The 12,111-nt window shown below is 42.1% G+C and overlaps 1 protein-coding gene across 17 annotated transcripts in view; it reads right to left on the reverse strand.

The window, feature by feature from the left end:
- PRDM10 (PR/SET domain 10) overlaps positions 1-12,111 on the reverse strand; it is a 46,171-nt gene that overhangs the window by 20,480 nt on the left and 13,580 nt on the right. For 14 of the 17 annotated variants that reach the window (XR_008469607.1, XR_008469606.1, XM_054222885.1 and 11 more), the window contains 8 exons: positions 12,004-12,063; positions 9,130-9,249; positions 7,915-8,122; positions 7,291-7,532; positions 5,995-6,198; positions 3,969-4,041; positions 3,216-3,333; positions 2,117-2,246 (listed from right to left, as the gene is read on the reverse strand). Coding sequence is in view for 15 of the 17 variants with exons in the window: in XM_054222885.1 (XP_054078860.1) it covers positions 2,117-2,246; positions 3,216-3,333; positions 3,969-4,041; positions 5,995-6,198; positions 7,291-7,532; positions 7,915-8,122; positions 9,130-9,249; positions 12,004-12,063 (1,155 nt within the window). In the remaining 2 variants the exon portion in view is untranslated. The remainder of the gene's footprint in view (positions 1-2,116; positions 2,247-3,215; positions 3,334-3,968; positions 4,042-5,994; positions 6,199-7,290; positions 7,533-7,914; positions 8,123-9,129; positions 9,250-12,003; positions 12,064-12,111) is intronic. The other 3 variants (XM_054222889.1, XM_054222893.1, XM_054222890.1) reach the window with 3 other exon arrangements.

The raw sequence follows: 12,111 nt of genomic DNA on the forward strand, positions 1-12,111 counted from the left end.
CCACTGAAGAACGTTTTGATAACACTCAGCAGACAACAAGATTTCTACATATTTAATCACAAGCTCTAAACAGAAATGTGTCTACACTGACGCTCTCCTACTGTGTTCCACTGATGCTCTCAGCAGATCACCTCCACCTACGGCGATAACATTCAGAGCGCCAGGGATGAAGGGCTGCAGGTAGATGACTCTTGGCCATCACATTGTCTGATTGGACACAGACAATTTAAATGAGCCAGCTGTTAATAGCCAAGCAAGTTCTTCTGTGCTGGTGACCCTATTACTGCTTTAACCAAAGATGATGTAGGCTGACCTGTGAGAAATTTTACAACCAAAGTCACTAGCACAGACCAGGGAAAGCAGAGTTTTTGTCTCGTTGAAATCGTTGTCACTTTGAAACATTATCATGTATAGTTATACAGTGTCTTCTCCTTTCTAGCAAACTAGCTGGAGTGCTGAACTGGAGAGTGACAAATGAGATCATTAGACTGTGCACTGTGTGTTTTGCTATCCAGTTTCCAAGCTCTGCATACTGTCATCCACCCAGCTGCATACATCACTTATGTTTATCACACAAAGTTGTTTTCCTCCTTTTTTGCATTAGCATAAAAGCAACGGGAGGCTGTTGGGAGCAGGAAGCACATGCCAAAAATCTACATTCTTCCCATATAAGTTCCAATAACTCCTCTGAGTGGAATCCTCTTGTATTATGAGAGAGAAAAAAAAAAATAAATAACAAACCATAGATTCTTACTTGACATCACTTAATTAAACTAAGGAAACTTCAAAGCACAAGCTAGGAAAGAGAGAGCCAAAAGTGTATCAACTCAAGGATGCTGCTGTCAAAGCACAAAAGCAGGTGTGGGAGAGGAAAAACAGGGAGGTGCTAGAAGGAGTGCAGCTGTTATAAACCGTGAATGGTTACCAGATAGAGACACTCAGTAGAGCAATAATATACCAGCCAAATGTCCAGTCCTGGTCTAGGTGGCAAGTTTCCACGCTTGCTGACACTAAACTGTGCTCACAGCAGCCTGAGTCTCAAGTTCTCAGGCAGATGAACTCCCACCCACTCATTAGCGAGGCGGGCAGACCTCCAAAGGCCTGGGACATAACCGTGGCCCTGCTCGACTGGATAGACACACGTGAGCTAGCTCCGGGCCACGCTCCAAGCTGGCAGGATGTGAGCCACCTCCAGTCCAGAGGCCATTCAGACACATGAGCACGAGCCCAGTAGGCCCTGTCTCTCTGGAGTTAAAGAGTTTGGGAACAGCATTATGCTTAGTTGTCTAAATGGAGCTGGCTTGTGTCACGTCAGCTTGCAGAGAGGGTCATCTCGCAACTGTCCGCACTTAATGCGACGTTTAGGGCAATTCTGCACTCTCAGAAAACGAGCAGCAGGCATTCACAGGCAACATCTACATTCCTCCCTCCGAGTCAGCGCTGAACCATGACCCAGTGAGATGCCAGAGGAAAATTACCACTCCAGATATCAGCTTTCAGCTAAGTCATAAAACAGAGCCACTGATCCCTTGTGACACCTTTCATAAAAGGACTTGGTGGAAACCTAAGCATGGTCAGCATCAAAGAGAATTTAGTGTTTTACTTATATAAAAGTGCATCACATTAAGTCCCTACAGAATATAAACAGTAGCCACAAGCAAGAGAACATTTTGCAATAAGAATGCCTACAGGAGGCCCTTTGTTAATATTAAAACATCATAAAGAATCATAGCTCAAACTGATTTAATTCTACCAGCAAGTTATAAGAGCAGGCTCTGACCTCATGTTCCAGAAAGGACAAATACGAATCTAAATTCCCATTACGGTTTTACTGTCTAAATTACTTTTGCGATGCTGCTAAACTGCCGCAATAACCTCTCTCATTGCTAAGTGCTTTAGGATGAAAGTTGCTGTAGAAATGCAAGTGATTTTACAGTTTTTATAGAAGGAAAGTAGTGTGCTCCCCTGGCACAGAGTCACAGCTAGAAAACCAAGAATTTACTTGGGTTTAAGTCCAAAGCACACCCTCAATTTGCACTGATGCCCCAAATTCTTTTAAGAGTTTACATCCCACGTGATACTTGTTTTTTCCTCCTCCCTGTCCCCCCAAATATACCTGTGTCCCTTCTTCACATTTTTCCCCATTTTCACTGGTTACTTCCATACGCATGAATTTGGGAGGGCGCCCTGGGCGTCTGCCTGGTCCAAACCGCCTCTTTCCTCGCCCACGACCTCGGCCTCTGGCTCTGCAGAATACAAAGTGCTCCAGGTTAGAGACAAGACCAAAAAAAAAGATGGATTTGGAATCTCCACTGATTTTATGCATTCCTACTCAGCATCACTATTCACCCATGCAACTCAGTATTAATGGCCTGCAGTAAATAACAAAACGTGAAGAAATTCTGGCAGCAAAAAAATAGGGTACTAGATGGTATCTATTTATTTTGTGCTCTATGAGAAATCAAAGTCCAGAACACATTAAAGTTTATTTCAGTAATAGTGCAACTGAGAGGACTACTGGCTTCTAGCAAGTCTTCTGCCATGGCAACTCTCCTACTTCCAACACCCCAGTGTACAGTGTGCTGGAAAGCATTTTCAGCTAGATGTAACAAGTGCACACGGAAACCAATTTCAAACCTGAAGCCATAACATCTCTCCCCAAAAAAGGCAGCACTGACGTCAGGCATCAGCGAAGGCAACAAAAAAAAAAAGAAGAAAAAAAGAAAACAAAATATAGCCAAACAAATTACTAAGTTTCAGGAAAAAGGCAGCACCGATGTCTTCTGCTCTCTGATGGATGTTTGTAGGTTTAGCTTTTAATAGGTCAGGATAAACTATCTCGCCAGCCCAATGAGGAGCCAAAGCACTGGAAGTCTTGTTCTCCAGCCTCTGTATCTGCATACATCTGAGAAGCATCAGTATTTCAATATTGTGGTACTGAAATATTGCGATTTTTTAAGTCATTGGCAAAAAAACCAAAAGCAAAGCCCCCAAAATTCACCAGTTTCAACAGGGTATTTACTTCCCTCAAGCTACTTCTTTTGCAAAGTCTCTTACATCAGCTTCCTGGTGCCATATTCTTACCTTCAGGCGCTGAGCTGTTCTCTCATGGGTACCCAAGCTGGTCAGTATGATCTGTAGGGCAAAGACCCTTCCTTCTGAGAGTTTGGGGGAGCACCATAGCAATAGACAGCCAAAGCTAAAGCTTTCAGTACCTGCTGAAGAAGTCCAGCTTCTCATCGTGGGAGTTGAGGTGCTGCTGGAGTTGCTCTGAGCTCATGAAGCGACGATTGCACTCGTAACACGGCCAGTTCTTCTCTTGCTCTCTGAGAACTATGTTCAATTGGAAATGTCAATAACAGCATTTCAGTCACCACCGATTAGATGCCTCATTTTTTTTCCCAAGCCTTTCTGTCCTCTGTGGGCCATATTTCTCCCCTGAAGGTTAGACAGAATGCAGAATACCCAGCACTGCTCCATTTAGCTGTGTTTTTATCCCCTCTGCACGGTGGCATGGCTACAGCTCATCACAGAAAGACAAAAAGGTCGCTGGGGACAATTCACACAGACTATAAACACTGCTTAAAATCCAGGAAGATTTTGAGATTTACCCTTGGATGGAAGAGCAACTACAGGATTGCGTCTCCGGCATAAGTTAGGGGAGGTCAAGAGAAATTTCTCAATCTAAAGCAGTAGCACATCGGTTTATGACGTGGACTGAAGGTTACACATCAAGTATAGAAACACACCTCTTCCCAGCAGCAACCTAATGCTTCCCAGAAGCTGAGGCAGAAGGCTAAATTATTGTAATATTATCACGAGAAAAGTAGCAGAAATAAGTCCCAATAATACAATCTAGGTCTGGTTCAACTTTTCTTAACCTAGCAGGCCATATACTTGAAACTAAGTAGTACAACACCCAGCCACCACCACACTGCAAAAACAGAGAGCAGAAGAGGCCAAGTTACCCTTCCTTTCCTCCTCAGATATGTCATGGATCTTCTGGTTCACAAACTCTGCGTAAGAGGCAGCATACCACACCTGCAGCAGGGATGTAAGATAACAGGATGCTTCCTTAGATGGAACCAGAACTAAGGGGAATTCATTTGAAAATTTGAAAATTCATTTTAAGCAATACATTTACTTCACTTGCCTCAACCACTAACTCTTATTGCTCCTTTCCTCCTCAATAATAAAGCCTGTTGAGATCAATATGCCCCCACTGAGGAATAAAAGAGCTTTGCTCAGAAAGCACATCCATTTAATTTTAAGGTATGGCCTCCTAATATGAATGTTAATCTCACACATGGCTACCAGTAGCTCTAAAGGAAATAAGATTAATCACTTTAGACCCGACTGTATGATTGTAAAGGATAGATGTCAGCAGAGTACTGCTACTTGTTGTACCAAGAGGAATGGAAAAGTTTTTAATTTGGGGGGTTTCCCATTTATTTCCTGCACTCTTTACACAGATGACAGGCAGCACCGTCCACAGAGACCCATTTAAAATGTTTCTGAACTTCTGAAGGGTTAGAGTAATATGGTCTTCCTTCCCAAAACAAAGAATGCCAGGCTGCAGCGTGCTGGACCCACTTTCATTACACAGGGATTTAGGAAGCCTTCATCAGAGAGAACCACAGGAGGCAGAAAGACAAAGTTTATTAAAGCCTAAAAATCAGATGCTCACATTTCATTGAGAATTCTTGCATCATTTCTCATTTCTATGATTTTATCTTACCGCTTGATTAAAAAAGTTCAATTTTAAAAGAAATTTCTTAAAGAAGGCACGAACAGTTTTTCAGCATGAAAAACCTGGGCAAGTTTAAACTTGTAGTGGGCTGCAGGCATTTTCACAGCAGCGGTGAGTGGCATTTCTAACTCCTTCAAAGACTCACTAGCAGGTGCGTGTTACTTTGGAGGAATCTCACTAGCTGGACAAAGAAGCTCCTAGACTACTCACCTGTCATGCAACACAGGAGTTCTCAACTTTAACTGACTGATCCTCCTAGTTCAATCTTTGGACAAAGTTTACATGAATGCCCCAATATCCAACTTGGGGGGGCACTACTAACACATGAACCAAGAAAAACAGCAGGTCTGCACAGATTTAATTAAAGTCTGATTTCAAATTGATTTAAAAGGTGTTGAGAAAATGATGTTCGGATACACTTAAAATCGATTAACAAAGGTTCTAGCGATTCAGCTTAAATTAAGGACTGTTTTCAGAGAAACCAAAGAGAATTCTACTCTTAAAAAATCAGCAATAAGTATGTAAGCAGGCTTTTGCCCTGGTTTAGCTAAGAGTCCGTAAAACGTTTTTTTGGTTAAATTGTTGAAATTTACGTGCAAGAAAAGATTTGAAGAAGAACAAACAATTTCCCGATATCAAAGTTTTTTGGTTACCCCCAGTTCCCCAAAAGATGTTGAAAACGAAGGCCGTCTCAGCCAGCCACGCCGCTTGGAGCTCAAAGTAATCAATACATTTTTAGAGGGAACAAAAAGTAACTCACAGGGAAGCCACAATATCCTTTATCATTTTCCACATGCAAAGTTTCAAAAGTTCCAGGAAAGCCAGGTAAAGTGAGAGACCATATTCACTTAAGGCACCAAGAAAACACACAGGACTAACTGGAAAGGGCATCCAGAACTAAAAAGAATAAGACTGCTGCAATAAAAATCAGATTGCATCAGCAAAATATATGCAGTGTAAAGCATGACAGTGACAGACAAATCATTTGCATACTCTTATTTTAAACTTCCTCATTTTATGACTGAGCCAAAGCTCATTTAAAATCCGTAAGTTGGTGGCTAACTGCTTACTGAATGCAGTGACATTGGATTCAGGCCATCACGTGCTTTATCAGAGAAAAAAGCCCTAAAACTATTTACAGCAATCATTTCTGGCACTTGGGAGAAGCACTTATTAGGTACCAACTCAATGAGGTTTGATTTCATAGTAGAAAAGTGAGTCACGAAACACGAGCAATGCCATACCTTGAGTTCCTGCTTGGGCTCCACGTTTTTAATGGTTGTGTAATAAATATGGTGGCCGTACTGATACGCTACCAGGTTCTGCTCCAAATGGTTTTGAGCTGGACGCACAAACATCATCCAGTTGCAGAGAGCCTCACTGGAAAGTTCAAACCACAGGTCCTCTTGCAAATCTCTGTCTTTTCTGTCACCTTTATCAAGGGATACCTGTAGGAAAATCCAATTATGTGTGACTGGAACTGCCTGGCAGCAGGTTCAAAAGAATTTAAAAAAAAACCACAAAAGCAACAACAAACTACTGTGACCGTGCAACTTTTACATTAGGAGAACAATGAAGGCATAGCTAATTTTCTCTCGTTGCTAACGAGGATTGCTAACAAGGATCTTTGCTAACAGGTAGCACTTCGAAAAATACCTAAAAACAGGTAAGAGTTTTAACTAGGGTCACACAATGGAGCTTTCCATGGCTTTCAAGGGCAAGAAGCATTCATTAAAAGGGTCAGGCACAGTATTTGACGTGTGGCTATAAATAAGGCGCAAGAAGCTCTAGCTTTAGTAGTCATACGGCATCAGCTGGCAGATGTTTCTAACTGGCAGACCCACTTCTTTCATTTCCTGACTCAGGACACTGCCTCAAGCTGGAAGCAGCGCTTCTTTAACTAAACTTCTGTTGGGTTACTGAATCTGCCTGTGGTCACAACTTCCTTGTCAGACATTGACCATTGGAGACCAGTGCTCCTAAGACTGTGGACCTAACCTCCAGCAAATAAAGGACCAATTCCTATAACGAAACCAGTAAATACATGGATGAAAGTCAGTCAAATCCATTATACCTCATGCCAATGACTTGGCAAGAAGAAATGGAGAAAAATCTCTCCTCTTCCCTACATCTTGTGGGGGAGAGGAGGGAAAGGGGAAGAAAAATATTTTTAACTGAAGTTACAGCATGAGACACAAATAATGGCTGCAAAACATCCTCAGATGGGGCTGCTCTTTTTGTGTCCAGATGCTGCTTCAGCCCATGTGAGAGTGATTCGCAGCATTCCACGATGAGTCCTATATATCATAATACCTATATATCATAAAGCTAGGATATTCACCACAATTATTGTGTCTCCCTGAATAACAGAGTAGATTTCAAGCCAAGCAATGTGGGTACTTCTGAGTTACATTCAGAGATGGATGTAACAAAAGAACATCTCCAGTGAAGTAACTGATGAAGACAGAGCAACAGACCCATGAAAAATCAAAGCTTAAGACAAATTGGTCCCTCTTCTTCTCTCACACGTGCAGCCTTACCTTCAAATGGATATAGCAGTCTTTGAGTTCAGTTTGTCTAACAAGGGGTCCTTCCACAGGTCCAAACTGCGTGCGTTTTGGGATACGCCTTTTGGAGAACACACCTCCCAAAAACCTGTCTATATAGAGCACCAAGGGGAGGCTGGCTCTCGCCCTGGTCAGCACAGGCCGGTTTGGGATTGGATGCAGAGGTCCGTGTTTTGGACACACAGAGGGATGTGCGTTATTACACTCTTCACACCCTACAACACAAAGTCAGAGAGGACATGACTGTCAGGCAGACACTCACGCAGCAGCTCAGAAGAGACAGCCTTATCTCTCTCTAAACATCTTTGGCTCAGCTGTGGGAACATTTACTCCAATAGTCTGTCTACATTTTAAAACGCTAGAGAGGGCAGCCTCCTGCAAAACGAAGAACAAAGCAGCTCAGAGACTCCACCTGAGACAGAATCTTGTCTTTCAGTAATGCAGACCAATATGAGTCTACATTTCCGGGTATAAAGGGGTTTACTTATTACTGCTAAAATCAGAATGGTTTTCATCTCCATTTACTAGAGGGCTGAGGGAAGGAAAAGAAAAAAGGGGAGGGCAGCAAATACGCTACGTACTACTTCATATGCTTACACAAATCATTGGGATCAAAGGGTCGAGGTGGGTCTGGATCCCATTCGTCCATGTCAGTGTCTTCCCCATCTTCATCCTCATCTTCATCCTCATCATCTTCCTCTTTTGTTTCCATCCTTTCCATTTGATTCTGCAGAGGTGCTAAAGGGTCAGAACCATCCACTGCCTCCATAGGAGGTAACACCTGGTTATGCACCGGTAATGATGCCTGAGGAGAGAGTTCACAAACAATCAATCGAAATTGATTCAAGAAGAAAAACACTCTTACAAGGACAAACACTGAAGGTTCTTCCTGGTCTACCCTTTCTGCTTCCTCTGGTAATGGAGAGAAGGACAAGGGAAAGTGAAGCGACATGATAAACGATTGCTGAGGGATGTTCTGCATCGCTGCTGCTGACAGCCTCACTCAGGACAGCTCTGTGTCACTACCTAGCTCTAGCCTGTCAAGGACTGACTTCTCAGGAGAAGAAACTAAAATCAGAGTAGTTCTGGACCCCCACAGAAGGCTTAAAAAAGTCCAGGCTCCGTAGAAATTACCTAGAGCCTAAAGCTGTAATTTAACTTCTTTTGTACAAGCGAGAGAATCCTGCACTTTGGCACATGATCTCTCCTATCGTACAATCAAACGCACACAATCTCCAGAGCACACACATAGAGATCAATAAGGGATGAGATAACACGGGGACCAGATATAAACTATGGGGCACAGAGGACAGTTGAGGGCATTGTATTCTTTCACTAATTTTAAAGTTCATCCTTTTCTTTCCCTAAAAAAATAAAAATAAAAATTGCAAACTTGAAGTGCACTGCACAGAATATTCCATCACCCGTGCAGGCTTCTCAGAAGAAACACCACACACAGTAAAGCTGTCTTAAAAGACTGGCAAAGAGACTCAGAGGATGTTGGTCCTATGTGACAGTCAGCACCGCACCTTCTGTTAACTCCGCTTTTCAAAGCTGAGAAGATTATTTTAAGGTGGCTGCTCAAGACAGAACAGTTTGTAGACCAGGTTTCTCTGTATATTAAATACAAGATCTCTCCTACAAACACCCCACACGTTCCATGGCGAGACTATGAAAGACAGTACAAATCTGCACTACAGCTTTCTCGCATCTCCTCCCGTATCACTCTGACACGTTTCATCACCTGACACAATGGAGCAATGAAATCGGTGCACTCGTACATTTAAAAGAAAAGGGTGCCTGGCAACTTACTCTATCTGCTTGTGGACCCTGCTCCAGAGCCATTTGCTGGGGGGATTCGGCAACGTTGCCGAGCACGGACAGGTTGGTGGGATTCATGCTCTGAGCAGCAGCAGGCAAGAGCACAGTTACCTAAAATTATAGGCACTCATTTTAGCACTGCGTCATTTCCATCAGTCACTTACATACGGGCAGTGCCCTGCATGCAAAGCTCCCTGGAGTCCTACACTAGGTCAAAAACTGCAGCATTTTAATGATTTATTTGTATTTCTTTTTTTAGTAGGGATGACGGACTTGGACAAAACCTGCAGATCTGGGGACAAAGGGAAAGACTTCAAGACTTAGTCTAGATTTTGCAACTTTGAATTTCCGATCTCCCACTCCTGGCTTTAGATTAAGGTCCTATCCAGCCTGGGTTCAAACTGCACTAAAAACAGATGCGAGGAGCTCTTTAGCTCTTGGTAAAACCAATATTAGGGGTCTTTTTCTCTTCTATCTCTTTTTTTTTTCTTTTAAGGGAAAAGGTAAAGAAGGATAAAGAAGCATCTCCTCCTTTTGCCTGTCATTCTTTTTCTGAAGCAAACAAAGATCCATTACAAGAACAAGGTGGTGTATTGACCTCATTGGAAGATCAAGCACTCCACTGAAAGGATTCCAACAATTATTTTTTCTGTACATTTAGTCACACTATACATTTTTGGTTGTTTTCATACTCATTTTTTGTCTAGTGACATATTACTATACCGCTCCCATCCATTCAGCGATAAAACAAAGCAGAATTAAGATCCTAGGAATCACCTTTCCTGTCTTTTGTTTCCTGCTTATCTATACAGGAATTTGCACCGTTATCCCGCATGATTTTTCATCCTTCTCTGCAGTTGACATCATGTGGCTTCTAGTTTGTGCCTCTGACTGCTAAACAGCTTTTATGCTAAAATTAAATCCCCTGCCCCTCTACAGAGTGCCTAATAAATATCCGATAAACCTGAGAACAGCAAATCGTGCCAACGGTGGAGGAGCAGACAAGAAAATCCATAACATTAAGCAGAGTCCTAAAACTTCAAATCTAGTTGTTTTGTTGAAGGAGGTATTAAGAGTAATTTAGGAAACTGCTTAAAAACTACAGGAAAAAGACTTCAGGGAACCGTGTGACAGTGAGCAGGAAACCGCCAAGACGACAGCTGAACCAAGCTGTCTGGTATTGACATTTCTGATGCCAAGTGGTAACAGAAAAGGCATCATTATTCAATGGCACACCTCCAGGTCTGCCAGCAATGAGAGGTTCACACCAGCTTGTGTCTATTTGTACCTCATATTAGCATTTCCTACTACTAATCACACTTCAAACATATCCTTACTTTCACTTCCATGTCAGACAGACACTGCAAGGAGTATAGGTTGGTTTTTTAAAAAAAAAAAATTCTCAATTTCTTTTTAAAACAATGTTTCTTTTGCAAGACAAGGGGAGCTTTGATTATTATTGTAATATTTGTTGTCAGTTCAGGGATGTCCCACATGAAATGCTGACGTAAAAACACCTGCAACGGCAGGAGCCGCCACAATGAGGGACACACCATTCACAAGAACGTGAACATCTCCGCTGGGACCTGCTGTCATGGTGTTGGAAGAGAGGACGGGCTGAGGACACACAGACAAGTGCTCACGCCCTTGAGACTCAACATGGGATAGTAACAGCACACCACCTCTGCTGTCAGAGCGGCATTTGCTTTGCATATACAAGTAATATCTACTTTTAGTTAGATTGTATTTGTTAAATGAGCTTTAAGACAATTAAATTGGATTTTTTTTGGCTTCTTAATGGAAGGAAACTGATGTGGCAAAAAATTCCAGAATGACACTCCGAATACATCCAGAGAACCGTAAGAAAACAGGTAACACCTTTACTATGTCATTCATATCGTTTCCTGCCTGTGCCTCAACTGTTTAGAGGGTCTCCTTTTAGCCAGAAGAAAACGTATTTTCAGTGCACATTCAACCCTTCACTCTGCCCTAAGACTGTCAATAAATACGCATTTTAATGATGGCGCTAGTAACGATTCAGATCTAACATGTCATTTCACACGCGCCATTAAAAACTCACCAAGCAGTAATGATTTTAAGTCTCTATGAGAAGCAGAGAATTTGAACTAGAGATCTAGATCTGAAAGCACCTACACCCGATTACCACAACACAGTCCCCAAAGATACCTGTAACAACAAAATCTTCCCATCCATAATGGATGAAAAAAAGAAAAAAAATCACCAGAACTTTATAAACTCAGGCTCCAATTTTATTCTGTTCCTAGCCCACTTCACACTGGCAAGTACATCGGACCTGGGAAGCCCTGGTAAGGTAAGGGAGCTGGTAATTAAACTGCTTCAGGTTTTACAATTATTTCCTGTGAAGTTTCTGGTAAATCTAAAATTTGATCCAAAATTTCTATCCCTTGAGAGCCTTTTATGAATTTAAAGGCGTTTGGATCAGAATCTGTACAGGGACCCAGTCTTTCCAGAATGAAATTAAAATAAAGTCAGCCACCACAGCTTGCTGACTTAAAGGGACACCGTTAAAAGATTCTTCATTATATCTGGGACAGTAAATTAGTATTTTTGTTGAGCATGAATAAAAAAAACAAAACAAAACCCAACCTCACACTGTCTTAACTTTTTATTGTCATTCATGCACAAACTAGCCAAGATAATAGTGGTTGTTATCCTAAGCTTTTTGCCCTTGATCCCTGGGATGACAGTAAATAACTGAGGACTGCCATTTGACAAATTCAGAGACAGCTTATTATGCTCTAGCACCACAACAATGTCCCTTTACCTTTGGTAACAGTTTTCTTAACAGTTGCAGGGCCAAGGAAAAGAATGTCTCTCTCTTACCTGCTGCGTGGTGGCATCCTGTTGGACGTAAGCCACTTGGGACGGATCTGTAAACAGAGTCTAGACAAAGTGAAAAAGGCTTATCAAACCGGCCTCGGGGTTGTTTAT

The sequence above is a fragment of the Rissa tridactyla genome, chromosome 17 (assembly GCF_028500815.1).
Source record: "Rissa tridactyla isolate bRisTri1 chromosome 17, bRisTri1.patW.cur.20221130, whole genome shotgun sequence".
Lineage (NCBI taxonomy): Eukaryota > Metazoa > Chordata > Aves > Charadriiformes > Laridae > Rissa > Rissa tridactyla.